The 20,411-nt window shown below is 48.5% G+C and overlaps 1 protein-coding gene across 1 annotated transcript in view; it reads left to right on the top strand.

Moving 5' to 3' along the window:
• Positions 1-15,059, top strand: part of NSG2 (neuronal vesicle trafficking associated 2) — a 67,571-nt gene extending 52,512 nt beyond the window's left edge. Inside the window, exons 4-5 of the mRNA XM_032627963.1 lie at positions 9,622-9,732; positions 13,240-15,059. Of these exons, the coding sequence (XP_032483854.1) occupies positions 9,622-9,732; positions 13,240-13,431 (303 nt within the window). The 3' untranslated portion in view covers positions 13,432-15,059. The remainder of the gene's footprint in view (positions 1-9,621; positions 9,733-13,239) is intronic.
• Positions 15,060-20,411: the final 5,352 nt, after the last annotated feature.

Below are 20,411 nucleotides of genomic sequence, written 5' to 3'. Positions count from 1 at the left end.
CGGTAGGGAATGTGGGATGTACATTCTGCTCTGTGCCAGGTCATGAGCTGGGACCACAGAGGCAAACATACAATAGAATGGATAGTCGTGATACAGGGGGCTGAGTGCTAAGTGGTGAAGGGAAAAAAAGTGTGGTGAGAACACAAATTGGCAAGGGAAGGCTTCCCAGAGGAGGTGAGATGTTGTAAGTTGGGCTTTGAAGCATGACTAGGAGTTCTCCAAGGAAAAAAGGGCTGAAAAGGTATACAAGAGAAATACATGTTGAGAAATGGCAGTCTTCCTGAGTGGTTGGAGCCTTTGAAGTACCTGCTGAGAAGCATGGCAGATGATATGGAGAGACGGAGGAGTGCACATCTATATAGCACATATGCCAGACACTGTGGGAAAGCACCCTGGGGCTGCCACAGCCAGTGACCACACACTGGATTAATGCAATAGAAATTCATCCTTTCCCAGTTCTGGAGGTCAGTGGTTCAACATCAAGGTGTTGGCAGGGCCATGCTCCCTCTGAAGGCTAGAGAAGGATCTATCTTTGCCTCTTCTAGCTTCTGGTAGCTCCAGGTGTCCCTTGGCTTGTGGCTGCATCACTCCAATCCCTGCCTCCCTATTCACATGCCCTTCTCTTCTCTCTGTGTGTTTGTCTCCCTCTGTGTGTCTCACATAACGGGACTTGTCCTTGGATTTAGGACCCACCTGCACAATCCAGGGATGATTTCATCTCAAGAGCATTAGCTTACTTACATCTACACAGACCTCTTTTCCAAATAAGATCGTATTTACAGGTTCTGGTGATTAAGACGTGGACATATCTTTTGAGAGGCCACCATTCAACGCACTATAGGGCTTCCCATCCATTACTGATTTAATCCTCAGAACTCTGAGGGGCAGATACTACTATTACTCCCCTTTGCAGAAGTGGACACTTGTTGAAACAGTTAAAGGTAAACTGTACGAGAGCAGGAACCTCACTGTCCTCCTCAGCACCATACGCCCAGTGTGTAGAATTCTCTCTGGCACATGTAAGCGCTTAATATTTAGTGAATAAATGCTTTACGAGAAGTTTAGCATAGGCTACAAGCCCAGGCCATACTCTAGAGGGTTAGACTCCTGACTATATTACTTAATTAGCTGTGTGACCTTGAGAAAATTATGTAACCTCTCTGTGCCTTAGTCTAAAAAGTGAAAATGTACCATCTTGTAGGGCTGTTGTAAGAATAAATCCACATGAATGGATAAAGAAGATGTGGCACATATATACAATGGAATGTTACTCAGCCATAAAGAGAAACGAAATTGAGTTATTTGTAGTGAGGTGGATGGACCTAGAGTCTGTCATACAGAGTGAAGTAAGTCAGAAAGAGAAAAACAAATACCGTGTGCTAACACATATATATGGAATCTAAAAAAAAAAAATGGTCATGAAGAACCTAGGGGTAAGACGGGAATAAAGACACAGACCTACTAGAGAATGGACTTGAGGATATGGGGAGGGGGAAGGGTAAGCTGGGACGAAGTGAGAGAGTGGCGTGGACATATCTACACTACCAAACGTAAAATAGATAGCTAGTGGGAAGCAGCCGCATAGCACAAGGAGATCAGCTCGGTGCTCTGTGACCACCTAGAGGGGTGGGATAGGGAGGATGGGAGGGAGACACAAGAGGGAGGAGATGTGGGGATATATGTATATGTATAACTGATTCACTTTGTTATAAAGCAGAAACTAACACACCAATGTAAAGCAGTTATACTCCAATAAAGATGTTTAAAAAAAAAAAAGAATAAATCCACGTCCAGTGCTGAGAAAAGTGCCTGGCACACAATCTGTGCTTAGTAAACGGAAGTGTGTTGTATTACTCCACACTGCCTCCCAGGAGGGGAGGCATACAGGTGGTGGTTAATTAGAGTGCTCTGGGAAAAGTGTGTCAGGAGCGGTGAGCAGACAGGGCAGTGGCTAAATACCACCTGAAGACTCTGGGGAAGAGAAGAAACTTGACCTGGGTCTAGGATGAGCAGCAGCTTGATGGACTTGGGAGGGGAAGCTGGCATTCCGGGCAGAGGGCCCAGCAGTGCCGGAGCTTCGAGGTGGGGGAAATGAGGGTGCAATCAGGCAGCGGGGGGAGGGGTTGGGGCCAAAGAGGCACATCGAGTTTCCATCAGGAAGGGCCTTGTCTGCTCTGTAACGAGTTCAGACTTGACCCTGTAGGTGTGATGGCTCATTCACCAGGGAAGCAGCAATGTTCAGGTGGGCTTGTTAGAAAGTCTAGGGTGGTCTTAGAAGCCGGGAGGCTGGAGGCCAGGAGAGCAGCAGGGAGGCCGCTGCATGCAGGGGTGAGGTGATGGTGGTCCTACCCAGGGAAGTTATGCTGAAGATGGTGGAGAGAAATGAACAAACCACACCAGAGGCAGAAGCTCCGGGAACTGGTGGCTGACGGGTGGGGCTGGGGACAGAAGTGGGAGGCCTGGCAGGGTTGGCTGCAGGACAACCCACTCGCCTCTGGACCTCTGCAAGGTCCAGAGGCGAGTGGGCAGAGCTGCTTCCCACCACAGCTGAGGGGAAGACAGCAGGCTGGTTCTGGCATGGTGAGTTCAAGGTGCCCTTGAGGTACCTTGAAGCATTGTTCAGACTTATCTTTTACTAAATGTGGTACCTGAAGCAAGTCACCTAACCTCTCAGAGCCTCAGTTTCCCCATCAGCTAAATGGGGTTAAGAATTCTACTTTCTTCATATGATGGTGGTGATGTTGGTATACGGTAAGCTCCCAATAACTCTTAGCATCTTTTGTTACTGTGACTACCACTACTGCTGCCATTATCACTATATGGAAGTGTGGATCACAGGGTGGTCACCATGACTGCCATTTCAGTGCACCTTCACCAGAGGCCCTGGCTGCACACTCTAAGTTCTTCCTCTATTCTCTCCCTGACCTATGCTCAAAAGCTGGAGGAGAGATCTTGGGCAGCTCTTAGCTGATGCTAACCCAAACCCTGAGTTTTTTCAAGGTTAAGGTACTTTATTTTGAGCATGTGTATGGGCGGGTGGTGGAAGGGGTTGAGACTAGGGGCTGGAGAAGTACAGATGTTTCAGTGCCCCACCCCATCCCATGTGATGTGGTTTGGACCAGGTTGAGTGTCTGCGTGTGTGTATGTGGGGAGTAAGGGTGTGCGTGTGTGTGTGTGCGTGTGTATATGGATGTGTTCATCCTCCAGGTCTTAAGTCAATTCAGCATTTCAGTTCAGGAAGTGTTTATGGGTGACCCCCACCGTGGGAGCCATGGTGCTGGGTACAGAGGAAAGGATGAGATTGCTGGCTGCCCAGTGCACTCCCAGCAGAGGGAGGGTTCAGAGGTATGAGGAGGTAAGGATGACATGGTGGGTCCCATCAGGGCAGCCCAAGCAGGCCCCAGGTACAGAGCAGGGCAGGATCAGGTGTTCAGGGAAGGGGCCCCAGGGCTGAGCGAGGAGGTTGATGAGGAAGGACACGGTAGTGGGGATGATGTGTTCTAGGGCTGGGCAAGGCACGGATAAGCATGACAGAAGGAGCCCTCAGCAGCCTGGGGGTGGGTGGTGGCTGGAGGGGAAACTGTGAGCTAGGGAGCGGTGGCCTAAGAGGCTGGAGGGTGGCAGAGGGACGCAAGGCTGAGCAGGACGTTACCTGGAAAACACTGGATGGAAGCTGGAGGAAGCTCCTCTCCTGGGCAGGACAAGGGTGATCTTGGTCTCCAAAGGCCTATAGGGTCTCACCTCAGCACTCTTTCCCCCTTGCCCCTCCTCCCATCTCAGTCAGACCGCTTCTTCCAGGTCCACTGAGACCCTGAGCTCCTCTTGTTTTTAGGGGTTTGGGGCTGCACCTCGGTCTAGGTGGCTCTGGCCCAGGATCTTCTTGTGTGGGCCTCTTTCTCCCACCCTTGCCCACCATATCCGAGGCTCCCCTCCTATTCACTGTTCCAGATCCTGCTGTGGTCTTGTTTTGAAGTTATTTATTTGGTGATTTGCTAGTTCGGCGTCTGACCCTCTCCCTGCCGTAAACTCCCACTGTATGGCGGCATCTGGCTCACAGTGGGCCCTTTAATAAACACATGCTGAGTGAATGAAGGGATGAGCAGGGAGATGGGGAGCAGAGAGGACCCAATCTCTAAGGAAACACTCGAGTCAGCATTGAGAACTTGTTTATTTCTAATCCCAGGCTGTTCCTTTCAGGAGGTAAAGCCAAGGGCTTTAGAGTGTTTCCAAGCAACAAGGCTATATAAACTGAGTCAATCAATATTGATGTGTTGCTGGCTTTCACATTCAGAGGTGCTCTATGGGGGAAGTGGGGACTGCTCTCCCGGGTCCTCTGAGGCTCCCCTGCCACATCGGGAGCTTTGCTGCAGGGACCAAGCACTAGGACCTCTGACTTCCAAGAATCTAATCCATCGGAAAGGGAGAGGCCAGCTTCAGGATGCCCCACGGAGACCCGTCTTCAGGAAAAATCTCACCCTGGAACCAATCAGAAACCTTGGTCTCCCCCTCCCACCCCAGCCAATAGCCAACACTGACTCGGTCATTAAGAATAGGAATCCAGACCCAGCTCGACATCCTCCTTCCTCCTGGGAGTCAGCCCCTTCCTCCTTCCTTTTCACACCACTCTGCTCACCTCCCAGGCCTTCTCAAGCCATTGACCCCTTCCACCCTTACAGCCCCAGGTCTGGCCTATCTAGGGCATATGTCCTGGTGCATCAGCCTCCCTGCCTCCGGCGTTGCCCCTGCAAACCTGCTTCCATTTCCACCTCACTCCTCCCTTCCCCCACCATACCATCTTTCCAAAACGTAATTCTAATCCTGTCATTCCCCTGCTTAAAACCTTCAGGGGCTCTCTGCCACCCTGGAGATAAAGCCCAAGTTTTAGCTTGGTCCTTCCTTATCTATTCTCTTCCTACCTACCCATTGCCCGAGGCCTGTCTCTCCCTCACTTGCATACTCCGGACCAGCCATGACAAACCATATGATGTTTCCAGAACAGCCCCAGCTTCTGCACTGTGGCAGGTGTGACTTCCCCGCTCAGAACCTTCTTCCTCCCCTATCCTGGCATTCTTCCCTGAAGTTACTTCCGGAGTCACCTCCCACAGGAGGCCTTCCCTGATCTCCCCACCCGCAGGCCTGTTAGGTCCAGCAGCCCTCTGTGCTGATGTCCTCACTCATGGTGCCACCCTTGTGTTACACGGTGCCTGTGTCCTCCTGTCCACCTCTCCCCCTCCCTGTGGGCTGTGAAGACTTGAGGTGGGGCTTGTGCCCGATTCACAGCCCTGAACTCTCTGACCTCCACAGGCTTTTAAGGAATGACCGACCTCTAGTTGTTGCAGAAGTTACCAAGACTCAGGGCGGGGAGGCAGACTTATCTTCGCCTAAAACGGCCTCCCATCACCCTCGTGCTGGGGCCATGGAACACGTGGCAGAAGTTAGCCTTGCTCGGAAGAATGCCCTGAGGTGGGCTGCACCTCTGGCGTCCCAGTCAGCATCAGATCTTGACTCTGATGGTCATATAGGCCACCCTGCCTGGGGTCTGTGTCCCGCACTCTTCTCAATACTTGCCCGCACACAGCAACTGCCTTGGGATTCTGATGTAATTGGTCTGAGACGGAGCCAGAGCATCAGGATCGCTTAAAACCCTGCCCAGGTGATTCTAAGCTCAAGGACCCTCATACATAGTCATACTGGAGTAGCGGCTCTCATGTCTGGCTGTACATTAAAATCACCTGGAGAGTGCCCTGGACCCACCATCCCTGACCAGATAAATCAGAATCCACCGGGGTGGTGGCCATCTAGGCATCAGCACTGAATCCTTTAGGATCCCCCTCTCTCTCTCCTCTCCTCCCTCTCTTTTCTTTTTTCAGAAACATTTGCTGTGCTTACCCTGTCAAGCCATAGGAGTGCTATGGGGAATCAGATCCTGCCCCTCCTAGGTGGAGGCTGTTAACTCAGGGCTGTTAGGAATGAAAGAGGTCCCCCCCACCACCAAAAAAAAACCCCACCATAACGGGAACCTGTCTCACAGCCAGCCTGCCGGGCCCTGCTTCAGCTCCCAGCTCCATCACCAGCCTGCTGGGAACCAGGGGAAGCGTCCAGCCGTGGCTGGGGACGCCCACACTGGAGTCTTGTCCTGGTTCCGAGTCAGTTAAGAGACCTGGCTCTCTGCTCAGTCGGAGATTGGGGCTGTATGGGGTCATTTGGAGGGGGAGCTCTGTGAGGGTTCCCCCAGATCCTGCCTCAGGTGGTGGCAGGGCGGGCTGCAGCTCTCGACTTTTCCTTTGCATGTTCAAGGTCTGCGACCATGGAGGCGACCGTGAGCGTATCTGTCCCCGTCATGGGGGCAGCTCTGATGAGGGGGTGCTAGCAGGAGTTTAAGGTCCATTTGACACAGTCAGCCGGAGCTCTGGGCATGTTTTAGAAAGTTGAGGTAAAATTCACATACCATAAAGTTGAGAACGTAGAGTGAAAAATCCAGTGGCATGGAGTACATTCACAATGTGGTGCAACTATCACCTCGATCTAGTTCCAAAAGGTTTTCATTACCCCAAAAGGAAACTCTATCCCCATTAGCAGTCATTCCCTGTTCCCCGCATCCCAGCCCCTGGCAACCACCAGTCTGCACTCCGTCTCTATAGATTTACCTATTCTCGAGATTTTGTACAAATGGAATCATACAATATGTGGCCTTGCATTTAGCATGTTTTCGAGGCCCATCCACATTTGTACGAGAACTTCATTCCTTTTTATTGCTGAATAATATTCTATTGTACAGTTAGACCATAATTCGTTTACCCACTCATCAGTTGATTATGTTTGGGCTATTTCTACCTTTTGGCTATTGGGAAAACTGGGCATCTAAAATTCTTTACATCTATACTCCAAACACCTGCTGACTGGGTGTTCTTAGGTCCTCAGCAATGAGTGGTGGTCTCGGGTGGCTCCTGTCCCTGTACTAATCAAATACTATCTTTGGAGGTTCTAAGGGATGTATACACCTTTGGGGGCACCTCTTGCTCCAAATTCTGGCCTTTGACATCTCCATCTCTCTCCACATCTTGCTGGGTGACTCCAGTCTGACCTCTGTACCATCTCACCCCATGCTGTCACCACCCTAATCCTGGGGAGGAGGCTGATGAGTGAGCACGATGCTGCAGCTGAGGGTTTGGGATGTGAATGGAGAGGGTGGACAGCACATTGTGTGGACAGTAGTTCAGAACTGAATTGTATGTGTCACCATGTAAAAGGAAAAAACATTTTTTTCTCTATAGTCTCACTTCTGACACCAAATGTGTGGGGTTTTTTCCGTACCACATACTTTTCCAGTTCTTGGTGGAGGTTGCCTGGATTTCCTACAACTTAACTCAACTCTGACATTAACTGTCCTGAGTCAGCACAGACCCCACAGGTCGAGGGCTCAGTCCCACAAGACTGCCTCCACTTCAGACGTCAGTCACAAATCTCAGGTTGACATCTGAACTTCTGACTGACTGGCTATAAACTGGGGGCTTCTGCAACCTCCCCCACAGGTTCAGTGATTTGCTGGAATGGCTCACAGAACTCAGGAGAGCACTTTACTTACTATTACTGGTTCATTATGAAGGATGATAAAGCCAGATGAGGAGATACATGGGATGAGGTCTGGAAGGGTCCCGAGCACAGGAGTTTCTGTCCCAGTGGAGTTTGGGGTACACCACCCTCAGGGGCATGGATGTGTTCTTGTTCACCAGCCTGGAAGCTTTCTGAGCCCCTTTGATTAGGGTTTTCTGGAGGCTTCATGATTTATTAAAGCATTGTCCATGGGTGGTTAACTTCATCTCCAGCCCCTCTTCCCTCCCTGGAGGTCGGGGAGGCAGTTAAGTTACAACGCTCCAATCAATGGTTCGTTCCTCTGGCAACCAGCCCCCATCCTTAGGGACTTCCCAAAAGTTACCTCATAACATAATATAACAACATTAACTCAGATGTAGTTGAAAGGGGGTTGTTATGAATAATAGAAGCTGCTCCTTTCACCTTTATGGATCAGAGTTATTTCAGGAACTGGGCACAAAAACCAAATATTACAACAAAAGATGCTGCTACCCTGCTCTTATCACTTAGGAAATTACAAGTGTTTTAGCTCTGTGCCAGGAACCGGGAACAAGACCAGATAGATTTATCTCTTACATCACAATGGCACATCGTCCTAAAACTTCATACACACACATGCACAGGAACTTCTCACAGACGGTGTCTGCCCATAGGATTCAGATGGACGTCTCCCACACCCATCTTCCTCTTTTCCTTTTCAAATTCCTTCCATCCAGTATTTACAGCTGCTAACAAATGACTCCATTCGGAGTAATGTAGAATCCCATCTCCTCCTGTCCTTATAAACCATGTCCTGAGGTGGGAAGGAGATGGGATAGGGACGCCCCCCCACCCCCCCAAAGTTGATTTTATTTTTCTTCTGAATCACAATAAGACTTCTCTCCATGATAGGAATTCTACCATATTTCTAGGCCAACTGACTCAAAAGCCCAGCAGCTTTAAAAATAACATGAAAAAAGTCTGCTTATAACACTAGGTGCCCAGCATCATGGGGGTTACTCTACCATTTTTTACACAGGCGGTGGGATGGGGCCAGTGCAAACCTGGAGTTGCCTCTGAAATTAGCTACTTAGTCCTTTCTGGTAAATCCTGTTGGTGACTTCAGTTTGTTTGGTGGTGTATTATTTTTAAAGCTTACTTGTTGATAATGGTTAGGAGCTGGGCTTTTAGTATGAGCAATTTGGAGACCATTAGATGCTTCTGAGCAGAGAAGGGACATGCCTTGAGTTCAAGTCTGAATGGACTTCTCAGGTTGCTGTGTGTGAATACATGTAGGGGTCGAGGAGGCCCCTAGCTAGAAGGCAGTTTCAGTACTGCAGGTGAGAGGTGATGATGGCTTTGGCCACAAAAGAGATGATTCAGGGGGTCAGAAGTGATTGGATTATGGATGTGTTGGAAGGCAGAAATGACAGCTTCTGCCGGTAACTAGGACGTAGAATGGGAGAAGAAGAGAGTCAGAGATGACTTCAAACTTTTTGGCCTGAGTGACTGCAAAGGTGGGGTTGACATTTCCTGAGATAGGTAAAAATGCGGGGCGTGGAGCAGGTTTGGGATGGGAGGGAAGCAGGAGTTTTGTTTGAGAACACACTTCAGGTGAGTACTGGACGTCCAAGTGGAGGTGGAATGAGCATTGATACCTGAGACTGGAATTCAGCAGTGGCAGGGAGGGAGGTGATGGGAGGCAGGAACACCGTAAGTGAGGGCTTAACGATCATCCCCCTGCCCCCACAGAATTAACAGGAAAAGTAAATGGGGAGGGGGTGGAAATCACACATTGGGCCAAGACGGAGCTTCCGAGAGTTTCTGGAAGAAGGAGACACCGAGACCCAAAGACTGCAGATGGTTTGCTCAGGCTCACACTCCAAGTTGGTGACAGAGCTGAGACAGAGCTGGTTCTTTGGGCCCCTGGCCACCCCCTACTCTTTCTAACATACCAGGCTGCCTATCGGCTCTGGGTTTCGAAGGCTGCACCATGTGGATGGAAGGCAGGCAAGCTGAGGCTGGAGGATTCTGTTTTGTTTTCTCCAGGTCACCATCCTTGTCAGCCTGGCCCTAGCTTTCCTCGCCTGCATCGTGTTCCTGGTGGTTTACAAAGCCTTCACCTATGACCACAGCTGCCCAGAAGGATTTGTCTATAAGGTAAGGGGCTTCTGGCAGGGGAGTGGCCCAGGTGACTGTCAGCTTCAATTAAAGGGTTTATCAATGTCTTCTTTTCATTGACATTTAAATTCTGGGTATGGCAACCTCCCTACAGACTGTTTAAAATGTAAGATGTGTCCGAAGAAAATGAAAACACTAATTTGAAAAGATGCATGCACCCCAATGTCCATAGCAGCATTATTTACAATAGCCAAGATATGGAAGCAACCTAAGTGTCCATCCATGATGAATGGATAAGGAAGACGTGGTACATATATACAATGGAATATTGCTCAGCCACAAAAAGAATGAAAGTTTGCCATTTGCAGCAACACAGATGGACTTGGAGGGTATTATGCTACGTGAAATATGTCAGACAGAGAAAGACAAATACTGTATGATATCACTTGTATGTGGAATCTAAAAAGTACCTCAAACTAGTAGATATAACATAAAAGGAACAGACTCACAGATATAGAGAACAAACTAGTAGTTACCAGTGCAGAGAGGGAAGTAGGGAGAGGCAAGATAGGGGTAGGGGATTTAAAAGTACAAACTACTATGTGTAAAATAAGTTAAGTTGTAATGATATATTGTACAGCACAGGGAATATAGCCAATATTTTATACTAACTATAAGTGTAGAAACTGTGACTCATGAAATTATACACCTGAAACTTATAAAGTATGGTAAATCAACTATACCTCAATAAAAAAGAAAACTTTATGCACTCAATAAAGGCGTTGAAATACGTAAAAATGTTAGTATAAAGAAATGCATAAGTAACACCAAGACAAAACTGATGGTGGCAATCTAAACTTTTTTTCTAAAAAGTTGTATCTTCACAATAAATTTTGATATGAAATAAAAAATTACAAGAGGGCTTCCCTGGTGGCGCAGTGGTTGAGAGTCCGCCTGCCGATGCAGGGGACACGGGTTTGTGTCCCGGTCCGGGAAGATCCCACATGCTGCGGAGCGGCTGTGCCCGTGAGCCATGGCCGCTGAGTTTGCGCGTCCGGAGCCTGTGCTCCGCAACGGGAGACGTCACAACAGTGAGAGGCCCGCGTACCGCAAAAAAAAAAAAAAAATTACAAGAAAAAAAAAGTCATAAATGTCCGGCAAGGAGTTTTCAGGCTTGCGTGAAGGACTCGGTCTCAAGTAGGCAGTAGACGGCCTCCTCCCAGATGGCCCTTGCTTCGACTGCCCATCCGCATCTGGGAGAGCTCACTCCTGCTGCAAATAGACTTCCGTCTCCAGAGCGCTCTGCCTAGGTGTGAGTCTTCCCGGTTTGATGGCTGGTTTCTTCTTCCTGCAGAGACGTGAAGACAGGGAGCAGAGCTTCTGAGGTGGCCTCCCCCAATCCTGCAGCTGGGCCCTTTCCCCGTCACCTTCACTCTGACTGTGCTCCTTCCCTTGCAAAACTGAACCGGCTGCATGAGCCCCGGGCATCCCCTCGCCCCTCTGAGTCTCAGGTTTCTCGCCTGCAATGGGCGTCAATAATGTCTGCCCACAGGATTTTGGAGAAAATTTAAATAAAATCGGTTAGCAAAGGGCCTGCTAGAGAATGGGCTCTCGACAAATGTTAGTGGTAGTAACATTTCAGAGCTGAAACGAATATTTATAAATTACCATTTACTGAGTACCCATTCTATGTCACCCCCTACCTAGACATTTTCATAAACGGTATCTCAGTTGAGCTCTCCACCCATTCTGAAAAATAGGTTTTTTTGCCCCCATTTTACATCTGAGGAAACGGAGATGAAGAGCGTTTTGTTATGAGTTTTCTAAGACATCACAGATGCTCCAGGATAATAGTGAAGGAAAAAAGGTGCTGCATTGGAGTGAGAAAAGGGGAGGTCAGGGATGTTTACTTCTATTTTCAGAAAGAAATTCTGAATGGATAAATTTTAAAAAAGTAAGAAAAATGGTGACTCAGGTGGGCAGGGAGGGGACAGAAAGAATAGGGCCGAGGAGCAAGGCTTCTCTGGATGTATCTTGCTCTACATTCGTCCTCGATGTGTATCAATGTTTGATGTATTTGTAAAGATAAATAAATAAAAAATAATTCCTGAAATTAAATACAAGCTAAAATCTAGCTGTATATCAAGTTGGGAACATAAACTTACCGAGAAAATAAATATTCCAAATGACTGTAGAATGCAGTATATTGACTGTACAGCCTCAGTGGCATATATTCTAAGGACACAGAGAGCTGCAGGGAAATCCTATAGTTCCTTCAGTAGTCCAACTATTACTCATAATATTGCTGTTATTTTGTGACCATTTGATATATATTGTAGGATAATGCAAATATATAATTATATTAATGTTGTCAGGAACCAAGGCTTTTGGTATAAGAGAAAAGAGTTACAACTATCCAATCAAGGGAACGAAATGGACAGCAGTCGGCTGCAGGCAATGGCCCAGAGGAGGAGTTAGGGGGTGGGTGAATCAGCCAGGTAAAGAGCTACCAAGTGTCTACTGTAACCCCACAGTCAGTAAGCAGAGCATGTTGACCTTGAATTAGTATCATCAGCAGCTTCCTCCCTCCCTCTCTCTCCCTTTTTCTTTCTTTTCTTCCTCTCTCTCTTTCTCCCTTCATTCCTTCCTTCTTTCTCTTTCTTTCCCTCCTTCCTTCCTCTCCCTCCCTCCCTCACTCTCTCTCTTTCTTTCTTTTCTTTTCTTTCTCTTTCTTTCTTTTTCTTTCTCTCTTTCTTCCCTCCTTCCTTCCTTCCCCTCTCTCCCTCCCTCCCTCCATCTCTCCCTCTCCCTCCCTCCCTCCCTCCTTCCCGTCCTTCCTTCCTTCCTTCCTCTCTCTCTCTCCCTCCCTCTCTCCATGTCTCCCTCTCCCTCCCTCCCTCCTTTCCTTCCTTCCTTCCTTCCTCTCTCTCTCCCTCCATCCCTCCCTCCTTCTCTCTCTCTCCCTTTCTCTCTTTCTCCTTTACTCTTTATTGAGGTGTAATTGGCATATAACACTATATTAGTCTCAGGTCTACAACATAATGATTGAGTATTCGTATATATTGCAGACTGATCACCACTCTACGTCTAGTTAACATCTATCACCCTGCATAGTTGCAAATTTTTTTCTTGTGATGAGAACTTCTAAGATCTACTCTATTAGCAACTTTCAAAAATGCAACTTTCAGTATTATTAACTACAGTCACCATGCTATGCATTACATCCCCAGGACTTATTTATTTTATAACTGGAAATTTGTACCTTTTGACCACCTTCACCCATTTCTCCTACCACCTCTCCACCTCTGGGAACCTACAACCTAGCATCAGGTTAGTTTCTTCTGGCTTCAAGTAGGTGGCAGCTTTGATGATGGTGATGACGCTGGGGAAAGCCTGATGAGGGCCAGGCGCAGGCCAGGTACCATCCCCCACCCTCTGGCTGAGAGCCTGGCGTGCCTGTGGGCCCCTGGTGGGGTGGCCGTGTTGCAGGGCGGGTTGGAAGCAGTCCACTGAGCTACCCCTGACTCTGTCTCTCTCTTCCCCTAGCACAAGCGCTGTATCCCGGCCTCCCTGGATGCTTACTACTCATCCCAGGACCCCAGTTCCAGAAGCCGCTTCTACACGGTCATCAGCCACTACAGCGTGGCCAAGCAGAGCACTGCCCGGGCCATCGGGCCGTGGCTGTCGGCAGCCGCCGTCATCCACGAGCCCAAGCCGCCCAAGATCCAGGGCCATTAGGGGCCCACCCCCAGCCAGAATCGGGGGCGGAGAGGGGGACCCCCGTGGGCTAAGCCAAGCTCCAGTTATAAGACAACACTGTACTCCCGGGATATGGGGGCGGGGGTGGGGCCGGGGGTGGGGGGTGGGATCTCACCGAAAATCTCCTGCACTGGAGTTGTCTGAATCAATATTTCTTTTCGTCCTTTGGTATGGTTGATTCGTCCCCGAGTCAGGCTCATGTACAAAGGCATGTTTCGTGTTGACTGTTCCCATGTAAGATATTTTCAAAGCCACTGCTTATTATTTGTTAGGAAAATTTAAAAACAGAAGAGGAAAGAAACAAAGAAAGTGAACAAAAAAGAGTTAGACTGGCTGCACCTGGAAGACACTGAAGGGTAGTAAAGAGCACAGATGCTCTGGGCTTCTTGGACGAGAGATGGTAGCTTCAGTGTGAGCTTCGGAAGGTACAGAACTTGTGAGTGATGCAGGCGGGGCTGCTTGCCTTGGCCTCCGGTCTGCAGGGGAGAAATACCGGAAGTTAGGAACTGCTGAGTTGGAGAGAAGGACTGATTTTGGCATTTTTAAGCCCAGGATGCATACAACCCAGAGAGAAAAGCCTCCACCGCGTCGTGTGTTTTGCAAAGTTAGCACAAACTTGTCTGTATGGGCATTGGAGCTGGGGCCGGGCTGCACGCCCTAGGGATGTGTAGGGTATAAGAAACACTGAGCAGCGGGCAGACTTTCTTTGTCTTTCTCTTGTGTTTCTAGCCCTACACCTGGGTACTGCCCAGGAGACAGAAGAGGTAGAAAGAGAAGGAAGGAGAAGCTGCAGGAAGAAAGCCCAGCGTGGGCATGTGACATTTGGCCAAGCTATAAGCACAGCACCCAAGTTTAAAATCTGTGTCTGTTTGCTGTTTTCCGAAGTGCTAATAACACGAGGAAGAACAGGAAGGGTCCTAACCAGGAACCTCAGGTGACAGCCAGGGAGGCTTTTCACTGGAGCTGCAGCAAAGACAGATCCTTTCGAAAGGAAGCTAAGACCTGTGGCCGTCTTTTGGCCACTCCTTTGTGTTGACAGGGGGCACCGTCCAAACTCCACAGTCTGGTTCTGGAAGCTCCTAGCCAGGAGGCAGCATCTGACATTGCCCAGGCCTCCCGTGGCCCTGGTCCCACCTCAGGCGCTTCCACGCGGCTCTCCCGCAAACGTTTTGGGGAGAGCCCCTCTGTGTGGCGTTGGCTCCAGGTCCAGCAAAGCTAGCACTGGCTGGGAGAGGCTGTATGAGATGTGGTACTGGCTCCCCTCGAAGCTCAAACGGGCCATTTAAAGGGCATTTTGTCGTGTGTGGCTTTGCTATGATGCTGAAATCATCGTACATAATAGCTGGGTAATAAGACAAGCGTAGCTCAAACTAGTCTGCTGAAAGCTATCATCTGACTTTTCCTCCCTCCCCACCCTTCAGTCACCTCGAGTCACTTGTAAATTCGTTGGTCATCTAAAGCGGAATAACAAGTTGTCCCTAGCAAAACTGCTGAGCGCTTTATAATTTTGTGGTGTATTTTTGTCGGTAGGTAACAGAGGCTGAAGTATTTTTTGGTGTAATCCTTGGACTTTTCTGACAGGAAACAAATAAAGATAGATGTGTCTGGGTCTTGACCTTCCTTTGCCTTTTTCTTTATCTTCTGCTCAGTGAGCCTGCTGGGGAAGATGCTGGGGGCAGGGGTCCCCGAGGATGGGTGAGCTCTGGGGGCAGAGTGTCCTGTTAGGCTGGGGCTGGATCTGGGCTGTGGAGGGAACTCCATCCTCAGCCGAATGGGTCTGAAATGATGCTGAGGTCAAAGGCAAAGGACCAAGAGGTGCACCTGGCTCTTATCTTGCAGCCCAACATCCTTCATCCTATGAGCATCTGCTGAGCTCCTGCAGAGGGCCAGGCTGTGCTGGGCATGGGGCATTCAGCCACGAATGACACATATTCACTCTGAAGTCTGGAGGTAGGGTCGGATGTGGAAACAGACATCGGCACAAGAAGAGTCTGAGGGCGCCATTGACAGAATGCATTTGGCCAACAGCTTAAGGAGGAAGCTGCTGGGTGATGAGTGGTCCCTTTTCATAATGAGCTCATTTAAGGCTTATTACTACCTAGGCAGGTAGAGATTATTGGTCCCCATTTGACAGATGAAGAGACTGAGGCTCAGAGGGATGGAGAGAGGCCCTGGGGCTACAGCGGATGAGCTGGGATTCAAACCCAGGTGTGTGTGACTACTTTATCCCCCTCGACTGCTTCTGTAAGACCCCAAAGCAATGCTGTCAAGGTTCATGCCTCAGAAAGTCACGTCACACTTATAAAAGCGAACTAGCTTATTCTCAGCCTGAATTCAGTATCAGCAGTGAATGTTAAGGATAGCAAGCTTTTAAAGGTCCCTTTCTACATTCCAAGCAGTAAGCGTTTTGAGCATCCTGGTTCCTGTAACCCTTCCACCAGCTCCGTGAGGTAGGTACCCCCATACCCAACATCACTGTCATCATGTCATCATCACACCTATTTTGAGATGAAAGAGCAGCGCAGCACCTCCACCTGAGGCCTGAAGTTAGGAAGCGGCTGAGGCGTGATTCCAACCCACATACTTGGGTACCAGCTTCTCAACCACAGTGCCATTCCAGCAGTAACCGCTTATCTCTGCCTTTTGCTTGGGAGTTTCTAGTTTGTGTTCACAGCTCTTCTCAACCTCAGATGGCAGACCATCGGGGGAGAGGTCAAGATTGAATGTGGGCAGAGCTGGAGGCTGATTCCCCAGCCTCACTGCTGCACTGGGGGTGGTGGCCACGCAGGCATTGCTGGAGGGAAGGAGGAGAGAGGTAGCACGGCTCCTGCACAAAGGCAGCTGAGCGCAAACGGGCCTTAGCCAACCGCACCTGCACCCATAAGGCCTTAGACTGCAGCCTCTGTTCAGGGACTGGTGAGCTGGGCAGGCAGGACCAGGCTGTGGGCTGGCCTCCCACTCTCAGAGGTAGCCTCATCCTTATGGCCAATGCATAAACACCCACTATTTTTCTCAATTACGCAAAGTCAGCTAAAGACTTAGTGAACACACGTTCAAACATTCTGTCATAAATGGATTTGCCACTCCATTGCCTCAAAAAATAAACCAAAGCTATCTTTTCTCTGGAATGAACAGGCTCTGGGAGTACGACTGGAAGGAAGGGAGAACGTCAGGGACAGGAGACGGGGACAGAGATTTCTGATTTTAGGAGCGACCCTGGGGCCATGTGCAATTCCTGGCGGAGTTGGAATTTTCTCATCAGAAAAAAGGAGGATGCTTAACTCCTCCCACAAATATCCAAGGAGTGGGAGATTGGATCTAGAAGAGTTTAACCAAAGGGGGTTTGGTCAGGGGAAAGCTGCCCTGGGTTTTGGAGGATGGGGTTTTGCAGGGCACTGCTGGCTGACAAAGGGCCAAGGGGAACCAGGAGATGATGACAAAAACAGTGCCTTGGTTTGTAGAACAAGATCTGTTTGTGGCTTTTGCTCATTTTTTAATCTGCTCTCCAGCAGTGGGAACCTCTCTCAAGATGCTCACAGTTTTGGGGGAGGTCAGACAATCAGGTGTGCATGAGAGGAGCTGGGACAGAAGTTCTCAGGAGGGGAGAGCGTGGCAGTGGGGTGCCAGCCTGGGGTTCTTGGAGGAACTGAACTTAGACCTGGATCTTGAAGGATTTCGCATTTTGACAGGAAGAAATCAGGAGGGGGAGAGAAGACACCTCAGAGCCGTCCTCCCAGGCCATGGGAACAGCCTCATAAAGGTGCCGAGGAGACAGCCCAAGGCTGCCCCTCGCAGATGCCCCTGGGATGTCTCCCCAGTGCCAGTGCTGGATGCGAAGATTAAGCAGGCACAGGAAGCTGCTGCTACTGCCCTGGGGCTCAGGGTCCAGGCCAGGGAGAGGGAGAGGGAGATAAATGAAGGCACTATTGCTTCACCTTGGGGAGAGGCAGGAATGGCGCCTGGGGTGATCCCAGCAGTCAATCAGGTTTGAACATATTAGAGAGATGTATATTTTTCTGGAAAATTGAAAGACCACTTGGAGCTGCTGTGAATCACTTTATCCCCCCTCCATCCCCACAATGGGCTTTAATCCCAGGGGGAATTCATGTGGAGGAAGAATAAGAAATAAATTTCTGGGCTTCCCTGGTGGCGCAGTGGTTGAGAGTCCGCCTGCCGATGCAGGGGACACAGGTTCGTGCCCCGGTCCGGGAGGATCCCACATGCCGTGGGGCGGCTGGGCCCGTGAGCCATGGCCGCTGAGCCTGCACGTCGGAGCCTGTGCTCCGCAACGGGAGAGGCCACAACAGTGAGAGGCCCGTGTACTGCAAAAAAAAAAGAAAGAAAGAAAAGAAATAAATCTCCGATAATTTTTTCAAGAAGTACACAACACTGTCTCTTTAGAAGAATAGCTCTCGGGATCCGTTGAGGGCTGGTTTCCTTGGCAATATCAATGCCATGAGATGCAGTCTGGCACAGAGGGGTGTTCATCTAACTCTGCTCTTTTGTCAGAAATGATGTGTTTCTGAGAACCCAGCCCCAGAGACCATGAGTCCGAGTTGCCCTGAGAGGTGGCCACACCTCTTTCAGACTCTCTGCTCTGTCTCTTCTCTGTTCTTATCTGTCCTTGTCTGTGCCTCTGCCTCCCTGTCTCCTTCCAAGGGAAACGGTGTCTGGAGGTGCGAACTGACTTGCTGTAATTATGCTTCAATTCTAGGTCCATGGTGGGCTCTGTGCTGGGTTTGGGCTGGGTGTGAAGTGGGGTGGGTGGCAGAGAGTGAGACAGCCCCGGAGGAGCGTGGGTCCCAGGCTCTGCTCCTCCTGGCTCTGTAGCCTTGGCCAGTTCCCCTCCTCTCTCTAAGCTGCAGCTTCCCAATCTCTAAAATGGGCATAATAATTGTATCTACCTCGTTTTGCAAGAATGCCATGAAATAATAAATTTCTACCTGTAGCGGGCACTCAACAAATTGTGGCTGCTATATCTTAATAAGTCTCACTCAGACTCAGTTTCCTTATTTGTAAATTGGAATTATTTATAAATAACACCCCCCCTCATAGAGTTGCTGTGGCTTGAAATAATGCAGTGGCTGTGAAGTGCCCATAGCCCAGAAGTCGATTATCTCCCATGGGCCCTTAGGAAGCTCATGGGCACACCCCTTTCTTTCCAGGCCTCCCAGAGATCGTCAGAGCAGACTCCCTTGTACAGAGCCACATACACCCCATCTTCCTCTGTCTACTAACAGTTTTTATTTGCTAAACTAAGACACAAATATATCATTTCAATGAAGATATTAATTTTTTTTTTTTAAGGAAAAAGAGCAAATTTACTTGTATTTCTACAGAGGCTGTGTGCTTCTTCTAGAATGGTTGCTAATGTCACTTTTTGTAATTTTATTCTTTTTTTTTTAACATCTTTATTGGGGTATAATTGCTTTACAATAGTGGTTAGTTTCTGCTTTATAACAAAGGGAATCAGTTATACATATACATAGGTTCCCATATGTCCTCCCTCTTGCGTCTCCCTCCCTCCCACCCTCCCTATCCCACCCCTCCAGGCGGTCACAAAGCACCGAGCCGATCTCCCTGTGCCATGCGGCTGCTAAGACATTAAATATTGCTTTGAGGTCTCCATCACATTTCCAGAAACAATTTTGATCAAACTCCTTACATGCATTGAAAAAAAAAAAAAAAAGAAACAACCAAACTACAGACTTTAGTTAGATTTCACGAGGTTTCCACTAAAATCCTTCCAGGATCCCACGTTACATTCAGCTGTCTGCTTAGTCTTCTCTTATTTGTGACAGTTCCCCTGTCTTACCTTGCCTCTCATGACCCTGACACTTTTGAAGAGAACTGTCCTGTAGACTGACCCTCAATTTGGGGTTTGTCTGCTGTTTTCCCGTAGTTACACTGAAGATATGATTTTGGGGATTCTGAGGGGATATGCCGCTCTTAGTGCATCGCGTTATGGGGTATGTGATATTGATCTGTCTTATTCTTAGTGTTGTTAACCTCGACCCCTCAGTTTAGGTGGTGTTTTCCAAGTTTCTCCACTGTAATGTCACCATGGTTCCCTCTGTAATTAGTAAACATTGGGGGGAAGGTACTTGGAGGATGTACAAATATCCTGTTTCTCCTTAAACCTTCTGACGCTAATTTTAGCGTTCATCAGTGGGTCTTGCCTGCAGCAGTTACTACTGTAGTGTTCCGGTAGTAATTTTCTATTTCTTCTACTTTCATTTATCAGAATTCTTCTGAAAGGAAGAGTTGTTTCTTGTCCCCGTTTATGTATTGAGTCAATCATTCATTTTATTAGCGTGGACTCAAGGATATTTATATATTCTTTGGGTTATAATCAAATACTCTATTTTGTTGCTCAGATTGTTTCAGCTTTTGTAATTGGAAGCTCTTTCAGGTTGGTTCCTGTGTCCTTTTGACACATCCCACTTTTGTTTTCTCCACTTTATTTCTTTTTAACTTTAAAAAAAATTTTATTGGAGTATAGTTGCTTTACAATGTTGTGCTAGTTTCTGCTGTACAGCAAAGTGAATCAGCTATACGTATACATATACCCCCTCTTTTTTGGATTTCCTTCCCATTTAGGTCACCACAGAGCACTGAGTAGAGTTCCCTGAGCTATACAGTAGGTTCTCATTAGTCATCTATTTTATACACATCCCACTTGTTTTCAGTGCTTTCTTAGTTTCTGGCACTACAAGATGCTCCAGGCTCATCTTGTGTTCTCCCTTTCCTAGTCCTGGAATCAACCATGACTCCAAGGAGCTCTGATTCTTTTTTGTTGAGAAATCGTATTTAGAAACCAAGATCTGATGTTAGTTGTGCTAGGGGAGTGTCATTGCTTCTAGTTCCTCTCAGTGGACAGAGTTAGGAAATGATGGAGGTACAGCAGTCCATGTACGCACACACACCTCTCTCTCTCTCTCTCTCTGTCATTCTCCATC

The sequence above is a fragment of the Phocoena sinus genome, chromosome 3 (genome assembly GCF_008692025.1).
Source record: "Phocoena sinus isolate mPhoSin1 chromosome 3, mPhoSin1.pri, whole genome shotgun sequence".
Classification (NCBI taxonomy): Eukaryota; Metazoa; Chordata; class Mammalia; order Artiodactyla; family Phocoenidae; genus Phocoena; species Phocoena sinus.
Note: the sequence above shows the minus strand (reverse complement) of the source record. Positions and strands in the feature narration are given on the sequence as shown.